At 50.3% G+C, this 21,382-nt stretch overlaps 1 protein-coding gene across 1 annotated transcript; it reads right to left on the bottom strand.

The window, feature by feature from the left end:
* Nucleotides 1-909: 909 nt before the first annotated feature.
* HAUS8 (HAUS augmin like complex subunit 8) lies at nucleotides 910-21,332 on the bottom strand. Its single transcript, XM_045862765.2, has 11 exons — nucleotides 21,121-21,332; nucleotides 18,167-18,231; nucleotides 15,441-15,496; nucleotides 9,962-10,043; nucleotides 7,396-7,488; nucleotides 7,195-7,289; nucleotides 6,522-6,587; nucleotides 6,275-6,433; nucleotides 4,869-5,010; nucleotides 2,360-2,501; nucleotides 910-1,325 (listed from the first exon to the last, which is right to left on the bottom strand). Exons 1-11 carry the CDS (start codon nucleotides 21,147-21,149, stop codon nucleotides 1,127-1,129), a joined length of 1,128 nt encoding a protein of 375 aa, XP_045718721.1. The 5' UTR covers nucleotides 21,150-21,332; the 3' UTR covers nucleotides 910-1,126.
* Between the last annotated feature and the right edge of the window lie 50 nt (nucleotides 21,333-21,382).

Raw genomic sequence — 21,382 nt, 5'->3', positions numbered from 1 at the left:
AAGTGCAGATAACCACTGACAAAAGGACCGGGGTTCCCGGGTGTCCCCTCTGGTGGACGCAACACTTTCCGCACATGAATGGGGGACAGAGTGGTCAGGGGTGGGAGAGAAGTTTCTGGAACTCTGATCCAGGAGCTCCGCGGGAAGCCCCAGAGCAGGCTGTGAATGGACGCGCAGACTGGGAATATGCGGGCTGACAGGATTACGGGTGAAGTGGGGACAGACTGGAACGCTCCCACAAGCTTGACGGGAAGAGCTGGTGGCCGTTAGTGCCTATTTCATGGGCACGACTATTGCGTCTCCCTAGGGAGCACTTCCCCTGCCCGCAACTGTCAATCCGAACCCACTGGGGAGGCGCGGTCAGGAGTGCAAGAGCCGGCGGGGCGAAGGCGGAAGCTGGACAAGAACAGCCCTGCACGTCTGAGCGGCCTTAGCAACGGTGGCTGCGTCTCTTTTACTCAGACACACGTCAACGGATACCGCACCTCTCTGGGGAACGTTCCCATACCCAGTGCTGTAACACAGGCTTGTAAACGGGAACCAGCCAACGTCAACGCAGGCACACTACCTGGGAAGCACCCAGGTGGCCGGAGCCCACTCAGTGTAGACAGGAGCTGGAGGGCTGATCCTCTGTGCCATACTGGGCATGGGGTGTAGCCCAGGGCCCGTCAGCGCCTGCAGCAACAGCACTGGGACTCTGGACTGGGTGGAGAGCTTCCACCGGAGGGCCAACTCCGAATTTGCTGAAGGAAAGTAAAGGGATAGGCACCTCATGACTGAAGGACATGAAATCCCCGTGCAAGTGAAACACTCACAATGTCTCCGAGGTCCCAAGGCTTAGGAGCAGCTCTTCAGAAGAACTTAAAACAACACGAGCCTTCTCCTGGCCCCTGACGTAGCAACCAAGGCTCAAATGCAAAAGTTTTATTCTTTAAATATCAAGTGATACGCTCATACAAAAACAGCTACATTGCCAAACTAGTGTCTAAAGTGCTTGAGTTCCCCCAGCATCACACGCGCCATGGCACACGTATGCCCTGAGCCAGGGGGAGGGGGTGGGCTTTCCTCCTGGCGGTTTGCAGGGAGGTCCCCACTTGTGCGGGGGGGACATGGCCTGCGTGTAGACTCACACCGTGTGTGGCTCACCAGCGCCCAACAGGAGCGGCGTCCCGACCTCTCCCGGAGCTTCCCCACAGGCGCCTTCTTGATTGAAGTACCACCGGCTGGGGGCCTCCAGGCCCTGGGCTTCTTCCCAGACCTCCTGGTTGATTAAGGCCGCCTCTTTACTTGCCTCGGCGGAGAGTTCCAGCACCTGGGCGAAGCTCCTGCAGAAACGACAGGATGCATGAAGCCTTCTCGCCCTCTGTGCCCTGGAGCCAGAGAGAACCAGGGGGGCTTCGGCCTTTGCGGCTGCGATGTGGGGAAGGGGGCTGCTTCCCGTGTGCTCTTGGGAAAGCGCGGACAACTAAGAACAGAACAAATCTGAGCAGAACTCAGAGAGGCCTGCAAGAACAGGACCGGGCAGGTGCAAAAGAAGACTCGTTTATTCACCAAATATTTAGGGAACACCCACACCGCGTCAGGAACCATGCCATGAATGGAGGGGTGGCCCTCAGGCAGTGTAAACAGCGGTGGGGAAACACACACTGAAGGAGCGTGTCTGGCCAGCTGAACGTGGGACCCTTGTAATCTGGAACCTCTGATGCGTGCTGAGCTCATCTGAGGGTGCACACAGAAGGAAACGTCATAGTAGGGGGCAGCTCTTTTTTACGAGTAATTTTCAAATGCTTTAGACATTTCAAGAAGCACATTCAGCATTAGGAAGGAGAGAGAAATGAGATTCTTTTAGGGAAGATGAGGAGGAAAGCCCCACGGTCAAAAAAAAAAAAAAAACCCAGGGGAAAGCTTTAGCACGGAGACAGGTGTCGAGGGGGCTTGCTGGGGGAGCGGGCTGTGGGGTGCACTGCAGCCTAGGGGCTGCTTCCCTAGGGCACACGTTCGTGAAACCCATCAACTAAACTGTTAGGATCCGTGCCTTTTCTGTATGTATTTATACTTCCAGGAGCAAGTTCCAAGAAGAGCACCCCAAGCCCTCACCCCAGGAGATGCTTCAAGCACGAGCAGACCCATCCAAGTGCTCTGACTCTGGGAAGTACAGGACGGGTGACGCTAGAGCCCCCTTTCTATCGTGGCTGCTTGAGAACACACACGGGGGTTTGGGCTGAGTTCAAGGTGCTTTGCCCAGTCCCCTCTCCCTGCCGCAGAGGACCCCTGCACCCCCAGCCTCTGAAAACACCAGAGCTGCCCCCTCTCTGGAGCACGACCCGCTGCTCCCAACTTCAAATCTTTTCTGCAATACCTTCGGAGCTCCAGATCCTTTTTTTGGGTCGTTTCCTTAAGTTCGCTCAGCAGGTCCAGAGCTTTCAAGTTTTCTTCTAAACTGCCAATCCCCAGTTCTTCCAGCAGATGGCATGTGGTCATCAACTCCCGCTGCAAATCGTCTGGAGGAAGAAAGGGACAGTCAGCCAAGGGTTTCACGGTGCCCCAAGCAAGGGATGCGCAAGTTGGGTGGCTGACCGGATTTTTCTTGTTCCCTGGAATGCTCGCGTGTTATGCTGGAATCGTGAAGAGCTCAAAGGCAGAGAGGGTCGTGGAGGACAACCTCCATGTGCTGGTCCGGCCTCTGTGCCCCTGTGCCGGAGACCACGGGGGCCTGAGATCGTAGATCAGGCATGTGCACCAGCCGGGCAGTCGCTGGAACAGACCCGGAAGGCCACTTCAACGGCCTCAACAGAAACCAACACAAAAGGCCAAGGAAGTCTGTCCTGCGAGCAACTTAACAAAAAGCTCGTGGTTCCCACTCCGCGTTCCTGGCATCTCTGCACCCCTCAGCCCCGAGAGCATGGCCTGCATCTAAGGAAACCGGCAGCTCTCCACTTCCAGCACATGCCACACCTGTACACACGATGTGTCACAACCGGACACCGTAACATTTTGAGAACATTATAAGGGTTCTTCCACAAACACCCATCCTCTTCTACTCCTCGTTCTGGTCTCCACTGCCTCCTCCCAAAAAGACGTGTTCAGGACCTAATCTCAAGTACCTGCAAACGTGACCTTACTGGACGTGGAGTCTTTGTCGACATCACTGGGTTACAGTGAGGTCTGTGACCTGGCATCCTTCTGAGAAGAGGGCAATTCGGAAGCAGCGGCGCTCAAGGGCAAGGCCGTGGGAAGACACAGGCAGACTGGAGCGACACCACCACCAGCCAAGGAATGCCAAGAACGGGGAGAAACACCGGGAGCCAGGAGAGAGGCACAGAACACATATTCCCTCAGAGCCTCCAGAAAGGTTCACTGCTGCAGACACCCTGATTTTGGACTGCTGGACCCCTGAACTGAAGGGAATAAGCTTCTGGTGTTTTGAGCTACCCAGTCTGTCCATTAATTCTTTTTTTTTTTTAAGATTTTATTTATTTATTTGAGAGAGAGAGAATGAGAGAGAGCACATGAGAGAGGGGAGGGTCAGAGGGAGAAGCAGACTCCCTGCCGAGCAGGAAGCCCGATGCGGGACTCGATCCAGGGACTCCAGGATCATGACCTGAGCCGAAGGCAGTCGCTTAACCAACTGAGCCACCCAGGCGCCCTGTCCATTAATTCTAGAAGCCGTGGGATGTTCCTCCGTTCCCCGATCCCAACTCCTAGTCACCACCTACGGCACTTGTCAGGGACGGAGTCCGAGTCGCAGGTGTGCAGCTGACTGCTGTCTTTATAAAACCGGACACCTGCACGCAGATAATCGCTCCACAAGGCTCGTTCTTCAAGACTCCATGTGATTCCCTTACTTATCCGTACTGAGAAAAGGTGGATCAGGAATCATTTCTGAGATTACCAATACAACAACAGCCTTTGTGATCCTGAACTGCGTTTGTGGAAAGTTTTGGAGGGACTGTCCACCTGATTTTAGGTGGTGATGCTTTACTACATCAGCCTCAAACTAGACGTATGTAGATGGCTCATGAGGGCCCTGCCTGGTAATAACCAGACACTAAGGTGACTGAAAACTTGCTTTGGGAAGATACTTCCTCTAAAGAGAATTTTAAGATCAAGCATGCTTGATTTCTTCCCGTGAAGGATTAGGTGGGAACCCTATGCAAGAGAGGGATCCCATGGCTCTGTGTAGAGGGCAGGATGGGGTTGAGGCACCTGGCTGGCTTGGTCGCTGGAGGGTGTGACTCTTGATCTTGAGTTTGCGACTTTGAGCCTCACGATGGGTGTAGAGATTACTTAAAAATAAAATCTTAAAAAGAAAAGAAGAAAAAAGAAAGCTGGATGGGGTGAAGATCAGCATCTCTGAAGAGACCCCCTTTGGGGGAATGCAGCTGTTCCACAGAAGTGTCTTTCAGCAGGGCTGGAAATTACTGGGCCGGTCCACAGACCTGGCTTAAAATCCCAGCATGGGGGCACCTGGGTGGCTCAGTCGGTTAAGCGACTGCCTTCGGCTCAGGTCATGATCCTGGAGTCCCGGGATCGAGTCCCGCATCGGGCTCCCTGCTCAGCGGGGAGTCTGCTTCTCCCTCTGACCCTCCTCCCTCTCATGCTCTCTTTCATTCTCTCTCTCTCAAATAAATAAATAAAATCTTTAAAAAAAAAAAAAAAAAATCCCAGCATGGTCCTTACTCAGAGCACGACCCCGGACAAACCGCAGCCTTGCCAGCCTCCCTTGTCCTCTGCCATCTGATGAGGGATGCACCATCTACCTCAGAGGAGGCTGTGATGTGACACAAATGGATAAAGGTGGCTGGCACACAAGGAGCACCAACCCACACTGGATCTGCCCCTTGCCCGGCAGCCGCCCCGTTTCCTACCTAAGAAACTCTGCCCGTCCCCGTCCAGGTGGATCGATTTCACAGGAAGCTCGTGCCTCGTGGTGTCCAGGGCCGTGGCGAATGTCTTGTACCGCTCCTTAAAGCTTTCAGCCACAGCCTCATAGGGGCTGAGCATTTCGATCTGCAGGCAGGAGTGAAAGAAGCCTATGAGACAAGACCCAGTCACGCACTCGGGAAGTTCACAGTACCTGTGAGGTGAAGATACAGTGCTGTGCTTTCAGGATTTCCTAAGGAATCCTCCAGGAGGCTTCCGTGGGTATGGGGGGCTCTCCCCTCACTCCCAGCTGCCCTCCAATAGCCCAGCCGATAGCAAGGTGGCCCAGGCCTCTTCACTAGGAACATGGCTTCCAGAATATTCCAGGGCCAGGCCCTCAAGTGGGATCACACTGGACCCAAGAAAGCTGGGCCCTCCTGCTTCAGAACACTAAGCCGAAAGGCCTGCCCCTCCTAAGAACCCCCTTCCCCCTTGTACATGCTGTTAGGGTCCTCATGCGGGCCTGTGAGAACGTATTTGTTCGCTTGTCTTTTCTTTTCCTTCCACTCTAAGTTCCATGAGGACAGAGGCCAGCTCTTAGCCCAGGGCCTGGCTGCAGGGCATTCTCTTTCTCTCTCACACAGACACACATAGACACACATACACTGGGTATTAGGGGTTGAATCGTGTCCCCCCAAATTCCTCTGTGGATGTCCCAACCCCAGCACCTCAGAATATGACCTGACTTGGAGACAGGGTCTTTACAGAAGTAACCGAGTTAAGGTGAAGTCGTTCAAGTGAGCCAGGCCTGGAGACAGACAAGCACACAGAGAGAATGCCAAGTGAAGGGATGCAGGGAGGAGATGGCCCGCTACAGGCCGAGGACACAGCTTTCTCTCTTGGCCCTGGTAAGGCACCAGATGCGCTAACCTCTTGGTCTCAGATGTCCTGCCTCCAGAACCGTGAGAGAATCCCAGGCCGTCATTTAAGCCGCCCGGCCCCGGGGTACTAGTTACGGCAGCCCTAGTACCCTTGCACACTCAGAGGACCAGCCCCATCTCCGGACGGGCCCTCTCCAGGTGCCAGGGGTTGCCTCTTGTCCCAACGCTGACCACGCGGCGCCAAGACGGCGTCCCCCACCAGCACCCTGGCCCCGTGGGGAGGCGCGGCTCACGTCTTTGCCTCACTGGGCACAAGCCTCAGGGGCCTGAAGAATATGCGCATGCGTGCATAGAAGGGGCAGGTCCCTCTGGCTGCTTAGTACTTGACATCACAGCCTCGTCCTCTTACAGACTGTCACGTACCAACACCCAGGGGGCAGGGACACCTCCCGTCAGCACTCCCTGCGAGTGCCCTGCCGGGCTCGCCCCCTCCCGAGACACGCGGTGCGGAGACTGCAGTCACCACTGACCTGAGCGTCAAGGACGGCTGCTAGCTCCCGCTTCCTCTGAGTGAGGAGACGTTTGCGCTTCAGCTCATGGGCCTTCTTCTGCAGCTTCTCCTTCTCTTTACACATTATTAGTAAGTTCCTCTCTGCCTTTTCTTCGAATGGAGCGAGACCGTTCTCCATCTGTCAAGTGCACAACAGGAGCTCAGACGAGCGGCTGACAAAGGCTGCCCCCCACCCACGTCACGTGCCAGCAAGGTCCTGTCTGCACCTTTACGGTCAGCAGGGTCAGGAGCAACGTTTGGGATTCCATCATTTCCATCGCCTCGGACAGGTCCTTGAGGAGGAGAGAAAGACATTTTTGGTTGCCAGTGAATTGGTATAAGCCTAGCTCTCTCCCCCGGAGGGGCAGAAACCGATCCTTTACAAACTTTACTTAATTTAGTAGTTTGATGATTCTCTCCTGTGTATCAACCCGCTGTTTCTATTTTCTCCTTTAGTCTTTTTGGGCGCCCTATGAGAAGGAAGGGGATGGTCCGGCCCCGTCCCGTGGCTGGCTGGTCCAGGGTCAGCTGGGGGGGTACCCATCCAATCAGTGCCACACTGGAGCCAGGACGCGGGCCTCCGACCCCAGCGAGACCCCAGCCCAGCCGTCCTGCCCCGGGACCCAGGGCCTGGCCTGGTGCTTTCCCTAGCACAGCATCAGCAAACGAGGCACTGTTGTTCACATGATCTCGCCTTAGTAATGACTCCCGTACATGTACTTGGGGCAACTTAAACTCTACGTATATTCTGAGGACATGTGTGGTCTTGGGTTTGTCCTAAAACGCGTGACTGGCTTGTTCCATCTTAGAGCCTCGAGCCTCGCATGGCATGTGCACAGGGCAGAAGCTAATATCAGACGTCTCTAATTCCGCAGCTTCCCTTTCATTTCGGACACTCACCGGGCTCTTTCTCTGTGAAGAGGAAAATGACGATGACTCAGTCTTCTTCGACATCGTTTTTTCTAATTGCGGAGTCTTTCTAACCATACTTTTGTCTAAGGTCAAGAAGAGCATTTTGAGGGTGAGAACTCAGAGCATGCTTCGGCAGTCCGCTGGGGCAAAGCGGGGGGCAGTGAGGGGGGGCCAAAGTGAGTGATTTACCGTTGATGGCTGAGAGGTCCAGGTCCGGCGGGGCGGTGCCATGCCCTTCCAGCAACGTGGACTGCAGGTCACCCTTCCCGATTCCACTGCTGTCTGTGGACCCAGTGAGAATCCCCAGAGGTCAGCACAGTCTGCAAGGCACTGCACGCCTACACCGGGAAGCAGGCAACTCTGTGGAACACTACCACTTGCTTCCAAAAAGTCAGCGTCTTGGGAGGTGAGTGGGAGAGAAGGCTGAAGCACCTCTGCAAATGCCCAGCCAGCAAGGTGAATATATTTCAGGGTAGAAGTAAACAAGTGACGCAGGCTCTCTAACCCAGAGCTGCAAATATGCCTTGCTGCTTAATAAAAAAACGCTATGTTCTGGATAAAAGTCTCATACACACCATGTACCTGTTCTTCCCTCAGCTTTTCCCTTCTTTTTCCAGCAGCTTCTGGACTGTTCATCTTCCCTGGCAGTTCCCTTCATCTTTACCCTCTATTTAACCATGTGAAGTTATGCCTGACGCCACCTGAAATGGGCAGTGGGGTACAGCAGGCTTCAACCAAGCCAGGGCTCCAGCGGGCCGCAAAACGAACAGATGGCATGCAAAACACTCTCTGTCGTGTTAGCAAAGAAACAGCAAGTGATTTAATGAATGCCCATGCAGTTGAGAAAATGAGTATGTGGAAATAAACAGAGCGACACCACGGTAATGTGTACGGTATGGTACCCTTCGTCCAAATTTTTGAAAAATTCTAGATAAACAGGAGTCTGTTGACCTCCTGGGTAAGAGGATGGAAACCTGAGGTGGAAGACAGGACTTTTTTTTAACTGCTATCGCTTTTGCACGGGTTCGATGTTCCGTCATGCGTATGTACTGTGTTTCCATCGAGAAAAGTAATTTCCTACTGAGCTAAACGATGGAACTCAATCGAGCAGTCTCTGGCGGTCCGTCTCAATTCGGGTGGTTCCGTTTCAACTATGGTTTCTCAGCCCTGACGCTACTGACATCCGGAGCTGCATCGCTCTCTGGGCCGGGGCTGTGCTGGCTGTGGCAGGCTGCTGAGGAGCATCCCCGGCCTCCACCCATCAGACGCAGGTAGCGTACCTCCCCCATCGCTCACACCAACCAACCGTGTCCAGACATTTCTAAGTCTGAATCGCCCGTGGGTGAGAACCCTGATTTTAAGCTGTGGCTGACCCAACTTCTGACCCCTCTGCACCGAACACCAGCTTTCCCGGCTTGACGCGTGGCCCCCAACCCAACTGCATGAGGAAAGACTACAAAGTCAGCCCCAGCTCCATGAGCCGCTTCTCAGTCACGCCTAGGTCAAGGAGCAGCACAGATGCTGAGCAAACATCTAAACCACGATCAACAACTTTCCAATCCCCCGACTAACAGTCTCTGATTGGAGCCCCTACTGAGAATATAAAGTCAATTAACATATATTTTACATGTTACATACACTATTAACTGTACTCTTACAACAAAGTAAGCTAAAAAAGAAAAAAGGAAACGTTATCATAAGAGAAGATACATTTACAGTACCGTACTGTAAAAAACCCACATATTAATAGATCCATGCAGTTCAGACCCATGTTGTTCAAGGGTCCACTGTACTTAATTTTTCCTATGAGACTCACAGTTGTTGCCATTTTGAACAAGGAGGTGTGGGGCAAGAAACAGTTTTGCTTTTTGTGAACTGCTTTCATGCAAAAGAGCTACCCAGTGTTGCTGGAGAAGTGGGCATGTGAGGAGCTGGATGGAGTGCTACTCTGAGGAGGGGCCTTTCCAGATTTCTAGGATGAGCACACTGACTACAACTGAACACCAAATACACAGTAATGATCGAAGTGGCAGCTCATGAGTGAGTGTCCACCCTCCTTGTCTACATTTTCTGGTTTTTGTTGCTGTTTTTCGTTTTACAACAAACACGTATGTCTACAATCAGAAAAACTCCCAAGTTTTGCATATCACTTTGGTGACAGCTTCTAGAACGATTAAGGGGAAACCATTACGAGGAAGATCTAACCCAAGGTGGTGAGAGGCAGGAAGATGAGGCCTCACACGCTGAGTCCTGCTCTCAAGAGTTCCACCCAGGAAATGGGACACACGATCAAGGAAGCGCCATGACGGCCGCTCAGGAAGTAACCTGCCCTCTTGCCCTGCCATTCCCCTTAAGCTCCCCACATGCCTCAGATCTGTCCTTACATGGACATTCTTTAACTAGCTCCTTCTTCTGACACTTCCTAAAAAGAAAGAGGGAGTTTCACCTTAGCATACTTGAAAACAAAATTCACCACCATGTTCATCACTTGCTGAGCTTCAGAGCTGTTTCACAACCTCCCTCCATCTTTTTTTTTTTTTTTAAAGATTTTTATTTATTTATTTGACAGAGAGAGAGACAACGAGAGAGGGAACACAAGCAAGGGGAGTGTGAGAGGGAGAAGCAGGCTTCCTGCGGAGCGAGGAGCCTGATGTGGGGCTCGATCCCAGGACCCTGGGATCATGACCTGAGCCGAAGGCAGACGCTTAACGACTGAGCCACCCAGGCGCCCCAACCTCCCTCCATCTTTACACACCTTTGCTCTTCTGGAGCAGCTGGAGTTTCCTTCCCCCTTCCGGCATCTTCCCACTGGTCTTTAATGCATCTGCTGCAGAAGCCTGTTAGGAAAACACATGACGTTCAGGATTCAGGGGACAAGACACCTCCCCTTCATGAGAAGGGGCCCCTTCATGGCCTGTGCAGTTTGCATTGGCTATTACTTTGAGGCCAGGGATAGACTTAAAGTTCTGACATTTAATTACATATATATAGAACAAATTAATCAAAAAAGATACCCTCACATGCATAGAACATAGGGAACCACCAAAATGTTTGCCAGTGATTATCTCTGACATGGCAGATTCCAACTGATTTTCTGTATACTTTATAGTACTTGCAGGGAACATATTACTTTGGTCATGAAGAAAAACAAAGTTTTTGTACAAGTATCAATCTTTAAAACTTATTTAAAAAAACAAGCAATGCATGGAGCTAGCAAGCCATTATAATAGTAACATATAAGCAGAAAGAAAACTTCATAAAGAGCAAAAATATTTTATTATGTAGACAACACTCCTATTCAACCTCCTACTGGGGCTCTCAGAATAAGAACTAAAAGGCAAACAGGTTGAAAAGGAAGAAATAAAACTCTCTTCTTACATGATTTACAAAGAAAATCCCAAATGCTACTAAAACTAGTAAGTAAGGGGCGCGTGGGTGGTTCAGTCAGTTAAGCATTCCATTCTTAATTTCAGCTCAGGTCATGATCTCAGGGTCGTGAGATCAAGCCCTGCTTGGAGCTCGGTGCTCAGCAGAGTCCACTTGAGATTCTCGCTCTCCCTTTCCCTCTGCCCCTCCCCTTCACTTGTGTGCATGCATGCACGCACTCCCTAAATAAATAAATAAATAAATAAATAAATAAATAAATAAATAAATAAAATCTTTAAAAAACCAAACAAACTAGTGAGCTTAGCAAGATTGGAGGATACAGGGTCAATATAAAAAGATCACATTTCTAGCAATGAACAACTCTGGAAAGTGAAATTCAAAGATAGTACCATGTGAAAGCTCTCAGCAAGGAAAAAACAAAACTATGTATGGTATTAGGTGTTAACTAGACTCACTGTGGTGATCATTTTGCAACATATACAAATCCTGAAACACTATGTTATATGTCTGAAACTAATATATTGTTGTATGTTGATCATACCTCAATTAAAAAATGTCTTCATCAATAAAAAAGAAAAAAAAAGACAGTATCATGTATAATAGCATTAAAAAACAGCAAATACTTAAGTATAAACCTAAGAAAATATAGGGAAGGTCTATACGCTGGAAACTACAAAACGCTGATGACAAAAATCCAACATGACCAACTAAATGGATATGTGTACCATGTTCATAGATTGAAAGGCCTGGTGTTTTCAGGATGTTATTCTCCCTAAACCAATGCAAAAATTCTATACATTCAAAATCCCAGTAGAAATTTTGGTAGAAAATGGCAAGCTAAATCTAAAACATACAGAAAATTAAAGGAACGGGTCACGATCTCAGGATCATGAGATCAAGCCCCGCGTCAATCTCCACACTGAGCGTGGAACCTGCTTAAGATTCTCTCTCCTGGGGCACCTGGGTGGCTCAGTTGTTAAGCATCTGCCTTCGGCTCAGGTCATGATCCCAGGGTCCTGGGATCGAGCCCCGCATCAGGCTCCCTGCTCACCGGGAAGCCTGCTTCTCCCTTTCCCACTCCCCCTGCTTGTGTTCCTGCTCTCGCTCTCTCTCTCTCTCTCTCTGTCAAATAAATAAATAAAATCTTTAAAAAAAAAAAAAGATTCCCTCTCCTCTGGGGCACCTGGTGGCTCAGTTGGTTAAGCGTCTGCCTTCAGCTTGGGTCACGATCCTGGGGTCCTGGGATGGAGTCTAGAGTTGCCGGGCTCCCTGCACAGGGGGGAGTCTGTTTCTCCCTCTCCCTCTGCTCCTCTCCCCCTTCCTGCTCATACTCTCTCATGCTCTCTCTCTCTCAAATAACAAAATCTTAAAAAAAAAAAAATTCTCTCTCCTCCTTCTCCCTCTGCCCCTCCCGGCTCGCACGTGCACGCACTTCCTCTCATTCTAAGGAAAAAAAAAAAAAAGAAAGAAAGAAAAACAAAAGAACTATGACAGCCAGTTTTGGAAAAGGATGGAGTGGGAGAATTTATACTACCTGATTTCAAGACTATAAAGCTACAGTAATCCTGGCAGCGTGTGAGGGGCCTAAGGACAGACACATAGAACAATGGAAAAAATGGAGTCCAGAAGTGATGCATACAAAAAAGGTCAATTGCTTTTCAATGGAGGTGATGAGATAATATGACGGGGAAAGGAAAGTCATTTCAACAATGGTGCTGGCACAAGAGGACATCCATACACTTAAAAATGAACTTCAATTCCATCATCACGCCAGATACAAAAATTAATTCAAAATGGATCACAGACCTAAATGTAAAATCTAAAACTATGAAAGAACAGTAAAAACCATAGAAGAAAACATGGGAGAAAATCTTTGTGATCTTGGGTTAGTCAAAGATCTCTTAGATAAGACACCAAGAGCACAATCTATAAAAGCAGAAATCCGTAAGTTGAGCACTTCTGCTCCTCCCAAGATACTTAAAAGAAGTGTCCCCACCGGGAGAAAATATTTGAAAATCACCATAAACAGCTGGTATCCAGGATATATAAAAAGCTCTCAAAACTCAACAGTGAGGAAACCAATAACCCAATTAAAAAATGGCAAAAGAGGGGCGCCTGGGTGACTCAATCGTTAAGCGTCTGCCTTCGGCTCAGGTCGTGATCCCGGGGTCCTGGGATTGAGCCCCGCATCGGGCTCCCTGCTCAGCGGGAAGCCTGCTTCTCCCTCTCCCACTCCCCCTGCTTGTATTCCCTCTCTCACTGTCTCTCTCTCTGTCAAATAAATAAAATCTTTAAAAAAAAAAAAAAGGCAAAAGATTTGAAAGAACACATCACCAAAGATACAGGACTGGCCAATAAGCACATGAAAAGGTACTCAAGATCACTAGTTGTTATGGAAATGTAAATTAAAACCACAACAAGCTACCACTTCTCATCCACTAGAATGGCTTCAATCTTTTTTTTTTTAAGATTTTTATTTAGTTATTTGACAGAGAAAGACAGCGAGAGTGCATACAAGCAGGGGGAGTGGGAGAGGGAGAAGCAGACCAGGACCCTGGGATCATGACCTGAGCCGAAGGCAGACACCTAACGACTGAGCCACCCAGCTCTCCTCTGTGGCTGGTGGGAATGTCAAGGGCTGCAGCCACTCTGGGTAATAGGTGCACAGTTTCCTACAAGTCAGTCAAAACTACACTAACTTACCCTACAGTTCCTGTCCTGGGAGAAACGAGAGCATGTCTACACAGAATCCCACACAAGAATGTTTAAGGTGGCTTTGATCACCATTGCCAAAACCGAGAATCAGACCAAATGTCCTTCACTGGCAAATGGCTAAGCACGCTATGGCCCACTCACACTGTGGAATATTCCTGAGCCACTAGAAAGAACCAGCACTAATTGTGACAGGCAACCACAGGGTGGGACCTCCTTTCCTTTATGTGAAAGAAGTAAGATGCAAGAGGCTGTGTGACACCTTTTTAATGACCTTCTGGTTAGGACAGAAATTAGGTAACTGCTGAGATGGAGTGGGGCCGGCTTCAGTGGAGAACCAAGGGATCTTGGGGGTGACTATTCCATATCTTGACTGTGGTGGGTCTGTGACAGAATGAGTTTGTCAAAACTCGCAGAACTGAATGCTAAAGAACGACACTTTATGTAAATCCTACCTTAAGAGATGAAAAAAAAAACAAAAAACGGACAAGCTTGTAGGGATTGAAAATACTAGAGCATATGCAGACACACGGGTGCTCGTAAACAAGTTTATAAGGCAACACTAAAATTAGGAGGCACGGACTGTGATCTTTTGTTGAAAGTCACTTCAACAAAGTAAATCACGTGAATTTAAAGAAAAAACAGAAACAAAAAAAACCAAAGTAAAACACGGACTCTGGGTGATGTGTCAATGTAGCTTCCTCAAATGTCCAAGTGCACCTCTCTGGTTGGAGATGTTGATAGTGGGGAAAGCTGTGTGTGTGGCAGGGGGGCAGGGGTTATATGGGAAATCTCTCTACCTTCCACTCAATTTTGCTGTGAACCTAAAACTTCCCTAAAAAAAAAAGTCCAGGGGCACCTGGGTGGCTCAGTCAGTTAAGCACCCGACTAGTGACTTAGGCTCAGGTCATGATATCAGGGTCGTGAGATGGAGCCCTGCGTCCGGTGTAGAGCCTGCTTAAGATTCTCTCTCTCCCTCTACCTCACCTGCCGCCCCCTCAAGTGCGCTCTCTCACACTCTCTCTAAAAAACAAAAATAATTTAAAAACTTAAAAAATTAATTCCATTGAAAACAACCAATCACTCCCAAGAAGTGATACCAGTTTGTGAAAAGGTGTCCTTTTTCTTCAAGTTGGATTTTAAGTCACATTACTATTTTTTAAAGTTTATTTATTTATTTGTTTGCTTATTAAGTAATCTCTACACCCAACATGGGGCTCAAACTCACGACCCCAAGATCAAGAGCAGCCTGCTCTTCTGACTTAGCTAGCCAAGTGCCCCCTTAAGTCACCTTATTAAGAACCTGCCATTCCACCCTACCAGAGTAAAAGGTAGGGAGCAGAAATTAATAGTTCACTGTATTTTACCATAAACCAAATTTAGAAAATGGAAAGAATAACACAACCTCCCCACATTCTCAGTATGCACACAATCAAACAAGATACGTAACTGGGTCACCTACTGAGTGTTTCTGTTAAATGCCACACAATGCATGTGCTTGTGTCGTTCCGTGCTTCATCCCATCATTTTCTTTTTTTTTGAAATTTATTTTCTACTTTCTAGTCACAGCTTTTTTTTTTTTTTTTTTAAGATTTTTATTTATTTATCTGTCAGAGAGAGAGTGAACACGAACACAAGCAGGGGGAGCAGCAGAGGGAGAAGCAGGCTCCTCACTGAGCAGGGAGCCCAAGGCAGGGCTCGATCCCAGGACCCTGAGATCATGACCCGAGCCGAAGGCAGACGCTTAACCAACCGAGCCACCCAGGTGTCCCCATCCCAACATTTTCAACGGCTGCATGATTTCCGTGGTGTGGCTACAGATAGTTCACTAAACTCTGCCTCTAACACTGGGTGATTCAGACCCATTATTTTTTCCCCATAGTCCTTCTTTAAAACCCTGTGTTTTTTAAATGCCAGCCAATGCCAAGGACTGTGTGCTGGGCACCCGACAGAACTGCTTCAGGACAGAATCCAGAAAGGAATTACTGGGTTGAAAGGAACAATCTCAGGTTTCAACAGAGATCATGTCTTTGCAAAAGGGATTCGGGACCATGCTGTGCCTGGCCCGTGGGACTTGGGTCAGAATTCCAAGTCCGACGGAACTCCATTCAGAACATTCAAATCAATGTTGTTACCTTTTTGGTGGTTTTCTTCTCGTACTGCAAGTATCGGGACTCAACCACTCTTCCACCTGTGGGGGACACACTGTTGGTTTATAACAAGACTACAATAGTGGAGTGTGATGACCCCCTCCCATCAAGAGCCAGGTACTATGTGCCCTCCCTGATCAACAGCAGGAACAGGGGAGCTGCTCCCCCTTGCTCCTCTCAGATCCCATGCTTCAGCATCCTCGAGCATGTATGGGACACCTACTGTATGCGAGAACATGTGGGATATCTATGGTTTATAAGTCCCTAGGCTAGGGACAGAGCCCCAGAGAGTCACAGGAACGTTAAGGGAATATGCTCAAAGCAGAAAGTGGATTCAGGGGCAGGGCAGGGACAGGATAAAAGACCTTCCATAGGAGGGCACCTATTTGCCGCCTCCTCCTCCTCCCTTCCCAACTCACTCCCTGCGGTCAGGACCCCAACAACCCCTTTCTTCATCTGAGTCTGTGTATGACCCACTCATGATATGAGCCTTTCATGCCTCTTTACCTCCTTACCTAGCTCAGGACTCTCAGGAGACATGCTGAACACCAAGATCATATACCTTGGTGACAGCCCAGCCCCAGGTCCCCCCCATTCCATGCCTGCCTCGCAGGAAGGGGGTTTCTCACAATGGCCCCAGTGATCACCCACAGTCCTCTGCTCTGTTCCCCAACCCCCCTCCCAGACCCTCACTTGTACGTTCTCCTCCCACTTCCCCTACACTGGGTCCCCTCCAGTTAGCTAGTAACCAGTTACTACTTCACCATGAAGACAGAAGCAGCCCCAGGAGAACCTCCCACCTCAGCAGCTAGCAGCCTCCCAAGTTCAAGGCCATATCCTGGCCCCACCATGTGGAGGGAACTCTGTGCTTTGGGGTAGAGCCCAGCCCTCACCCTGTTGCCACTGCCCTGGTAACACCCCCCCCCCAGTTCCTCTCTTCAACGATCTTCCTGTTATTTTTCCCCCCACCCATACCTTCTCCCCCTACTTCTCCACTCCCCATTACAATGGTGGCTCATCTTCCTCTACTCTCCCTGAACCCCACTCCTGTCCAGTCTGGCTCTCACAATCACCACTGCACCAAAGAAACTCCTTTCTGCAAGACCGCCGAGATCTCCCTGCTCCAAAGCCCATAGACTCATTTTCATCCACATCCTGAACACAGCACTTGCTGGAACCCTCCTCCCTGGAACATCCTGTGTCCTTCAGGCTGGCCACCCCGCTGGTGGCTGAGAATGGGCTCCCTTGCAGGTCCATGAGCTGGTGAAGCCTGAGCACCTCCAGGCACCTCACAGGTCTCACATCCCCGAGGGGCCTCCCTCTCCCCTCACGGCCCCCACTCTTTCCGTTCCAGGCACCGTGAGGGCCAGGACTTTTGTCTGTTTTGCTTGCAACTATGGTCCACCACCCAGCAGGGAGTAGGTGCTCAGCCATGCATCCAGTGCACGATTCTACACTTTTTCTAGGTACCTCTAGAGCTTAGGGCTTTCCCTTTTTAATGAAGAGACCCAGGAAGAGGACATGGTTAATGTCACACAGCTTGACAATTTGGTTAAGTGACATGGTGATTTCAACTGGATCTTCATGCCAGGATTTCCTCTTTCCCTGGGGCTGGGGGTGTGGCCACAATCCTGAGTGGAAAGGAGGTGCACCCATAGTTAATGGGGAGCATGGAGCTAGACAAGAGCTAGTGGTTGCCCTGAGTGAGCCCCAGGCAAGGAAGAGCCATTCCTGCAGGGTGAGTGGGCTCAGACAGTCAGGCAGGAGGCACTTAAGGGTCAAGGCCAAGACCAGGTGGTGTCCAGGGGAGAAAATCAAGACACACCAAGGGTCTGTCGCTGGATATCCAGTGAGGGATCAGGGCAAAGAACACCCCCATTTCCAAGCACAGGAAACGATCCTGCTTTCAACCTAATACCATCAACAAAGGGTTTTGCTCCTCTGGAAGGATCCTGAGGCCTGGGGTTCCCTGGACAGTTGAAAAGCAGTTTCAAGTTTCCAGAAACCGGGACATACATATTTGTTTTGAACGGTACTGGATTTTCCAGAGATGCAATGTTACGATGAAGGATATAATTTGTGTTCAAGAACTAGACCACTTGTAAACATAATAGAGGCTATAAAGAAGATCATCAAGCAATGCTGTAATGGATGAACCTCCAGTCACTTGGAACCAGAATTCTGCCCTGAGTTCTCAGAGACACGCACTGGCACGCAGCATACTTGAAGAAAATAATTCTTTTTATCAGAGGCTTGAGCTCCAAGGAGGGAGATCCTTGAGTCCACTACCCAAAGCGGCATTGCCAAGAGTCAAGGGAGGCTGTGAACAGTGACTCCAGACCCACAGGGAGACACCAGATGCATGGGCACCCCTGAGGTGCTTCCAGAGGAGAAACTGAGACTCCAGTGTTTGCTAATGAATTCAGCTCCAGCTCTCCTCACCCACACTTCCTAGTGGTGAGTCCTGGGCACAGCCCATGACCCCCGCTGCTGGAAGGGCCCACTGCTGCCCTGGATGACCCCCCCGCCAACTCCTGCCACACCACTGGCTGCAGGGCGTGGTGATGAGACTCGGGTGACGAGACTCGGAATCCCCAAAGGTGTGACTAGAAGGAAATAAAGCCCTAGCTCCCCTGCTCTGGCCTGGTTTTTTTCTTCCCCAAAAGCACTTCCTGAAACTGGATCGTAAGCTAGATTCCAACTTTGCTCACCTTGCGTTCTTCTTCCTTTCATCTTGGCGCCACCAGGAGTGCCGGGACCCCCCGTGGAAGGTTTCCTAGAAGAGGGAGATAGGGGTCTTGTTGACATGGCTACGTAGTTGGCTAAGCTCAGGGAAGGCAGCGAGGAGACTGGGGATGACTCAGTCCAGCATCCCCCAACCTCTCCCCATACAAGCTGATGTCTGCGAGGCAGGGCCACCTTGACTGGAACAGAGACACAGAGCCCCTGCCTGGCTGAAATTGAGAAGGGTCCAAGAGTGAGAAAAGCAAGCAGGTTTGCCAAGCCCCAAAGATCTCAACTTAAGTCAGGGGTTCATTAATTCATCAGGCATTTCTGTACCTACTGTATGCTCCTGGTGATAGCTGGTGCCCAAGAGATGGAGCTCCTTCCCTGAGAGCAGCTTCCCCTCACATTGCCTGACAGTGTTTTCCTGTCAGGCAATGTGAAGAGTACCCCAGACAGGTAAAGAGGTGAGGGGAGGTGAGAGACAAAGCCCTGTTTGCTCAGGTACATGGGGAAGGACATTCAGGGACAGGGAGGAACAAGGCCAAGGGCACAAGGGCGGAGGAGAATGATGTCCAAATAGGAACTGATCAGCCCTTTGGCTTCGCTGGCAGAGTTCTGACTTTCCAGCTTAAGGGCTCAGCCTACCTAATGGCAATCTTTCTCTGTAAAAGACCAGACAACAAATATTTTTAGCTTTGTGGGCTGTATGTTCCTGCCAAGAAATAATAAACCCTGAGTGTTATTCAGCCCTAAAAAGAAGCGAAGTACTGATACATGTTAAAATGGATGAATCTCAAAAATATTATCCTGGGATGGGGTGCCCGGGTGGCTCAGTCGTTTAAGCATCTGACTCTTGATTTCGGCCTGGGTCATGATCTCAGTGTCCTGAGATGGAGCCCTGAGGCAGAGTCTGCTTGAGATTCTCTCCCTGTGCCCCTCTCCCTGCTGGCTCACTCTCGCTCTCTCTCTCGAATAAGTAAATCTTAAAAAAAAAAAAAAAACTTAAAAAAAAAATTATCCTGGGGGCATTTGGCTGGCTCCATCCATGGGACATGCGACTCTTGATCTTGGGGTCAGGAGTCTGAGCCCCACATTGCGGGTAGAGTTTACTTAAAAAAATAAATAAATAAAATCTCTTTAAAAAATTGTCCTGCGTCAAAGAAAACAGACACATAAGGACACATATTGTACGATTCCATGTATCTGAAATGTCCAGAACAGGCAAAGAAAGACAGAAAGCAGATTGTGATTGTCAGGAGCAGAGGGGTGGATGAAGAATGGGGAGTGACTGAAAATGGATACAAAGTTTCCTTCTGGGTGGATGAAAATGTTCCAGAACCAAAGAGAGCTGGTGGTTGCACAGCGAGAATGTCTTAAGGCCATTAGATCGCTCACTTTAAAATGCTGTTATGGGGGCGCCTGGGTGGCTCAGATGGTTAAGCGTCTGCCTTCGGCTCGGGTCATGATCCCAGGGTCCTGGGATCGAGCCCCGCATCGGGCTCCCTGCTAGGCGGGAAGCCTGCTTCTCCCTCTCCCCCTCCCCCTGCTTGTGTTCCCTCTCTCATTGTGTCTCTGTCTGTCAGATAAATAAAATCTTTAAAAATAAATAAATAAATAAAATGCTGTTATGTGTTTCACCCCTACTTAAGGAAAGAAAGAATGAAGTTCGATGTAATAGGAGAGAGGGAACCTTGAGGCAGGACAGTTCGGGATGCCTCCCAGGTGTGCAGCCTGGGCAAGGGAGATGCTACCAACAGAGACCAGCAACTCAAGAGGAGCAGACTGAGGGGCAGGGCAGGGGCCTGGGCACTGTAACCCCGGCTGACATCAGGACACAAGCTCCACTGGTCACAAAGCAGTGGTCCCCTTGCTCAGCTCACTGCAGCCACCTCCTGTGCAGCAGGCTCTGAGGACCCCAAGTGAGACCCAGCGGGTGCTGGGCCACAATGGGGAGAGGCAACCAACCAAATAATGCTCACTCGGTGCCAGCAGCTCTGCTCCTTCACAGAACCCTCCCAACCCTACAAATACCTCCCCGCTGGCCTGCTTTATCCTTGTTTTCCGACGAGGACCTGAGTGTTTGAACAGCTCGTCCCTAGCAAGTCTCAGAGCTGGCAAGGGACAGAGCATGGATTCCCTATGGGGTCTGATCCAGGGCTGTGGAGTCCAACCAGATGGGGGTGGTGGGTTCATTACACCTATGCCAGCCTCAGGTACCTCCCGCCAAACCTCGGGAGAGGGTAATGGCAATCTCACTGCGTAATGGATCCTGGAGAAAACACAAGTGATTTCAGCTGGTCTATTAAACTTCAATTTGCACTGGCACAATAAAACACCAGCCGAGTGAACAAATAAAACAAACCCGGGCCAGGAATCATGCCTGGCACCGGATAAGTGGTCCGAGTCCGTCTCTCTTGTTCTTTCTGTGTGACCCTGGACAAATGACCTTCTCTCCCTGAGCCTCTATCATCTCTTCTGTAAAGGGGAAGCATAGAAAAGAAGGGTTGGGAGCATTAAAGGAGATACTTTAGTGGCCCAGCGCTTGCCCACTATAAAATGATAACTGTAGTCGCGACAGATCACATTCAAGAGCCACGCACTGTTCTAAGAGCTTTTAAGTTTCACCCGAGGCCTACAAGGTTTAGCGGCGGCGTCATTTGCCCCGTTTCTCAGCGGAGGAAAGCGAAAGCACAGAGAGGTTAAGCCACTAGCCAGGAATCGCCCCGCAGCCCCGCAACTGACTGGGGACTCGTAGTCTAGTTCCGCGCCTAGGCTGCCGAGCATGCGCAGAAGCCGCCTCCCAGAGCCTGTGCACCTTCGGGGGTCCTGAAGGGGTCAAATCCCCAATCCCCAACTCTGCTGCCCCACTTCTCCCAGCTCTCGGCCATGGTCTACTCGCCGGCCCCACAAAATCCAGACCCGTGGCGCTTCAACTCACCCAGCTCCGCGTCCCGAGAAATCCGCCATTTCCCGCCTTTAGCTCAAAGGCCGGCTCTTCAAGTCCGGGTCCCCGCCCCTTCGCCCCGGGCCGGGCCATATTGCGCCGCCATGGGAGGGGTGGCCGCTGGCCTCGGGGAGCGTGCCTGCGGGTGGAGCGCGCGACCCCTGCGCGCGCGACTCTCTGTCTTCCCCTCACACTTGGTTTCATCCACCAGCGGCAGGAGGCGGTGTGGAGCCCGTTGGGAGGGGGCGGGTCTTCG

Source organism: Mirounga angustirostris, unplaced genomic scaffold (assembly GCF_029215605.1).
Source record: "Mirounga angustirostris isolate CCGP_5_RB_7025 unplaced genomic scaffold, mMirAng1.0.hap1 SCAF_1, whole genome shotgun sequence".
In the NCBI taxonomy this organism is placed as follows: Eukaryota; Metazoa; Chordata; class Mammalia; order Carnivora; family Phocidae; genus Mirounga; species Mirounga angustirostris.
Note: the sequence above shows the minus strand (reverse complement) of the source record. Positions and strands in the feature narration are given on the sequence as shown.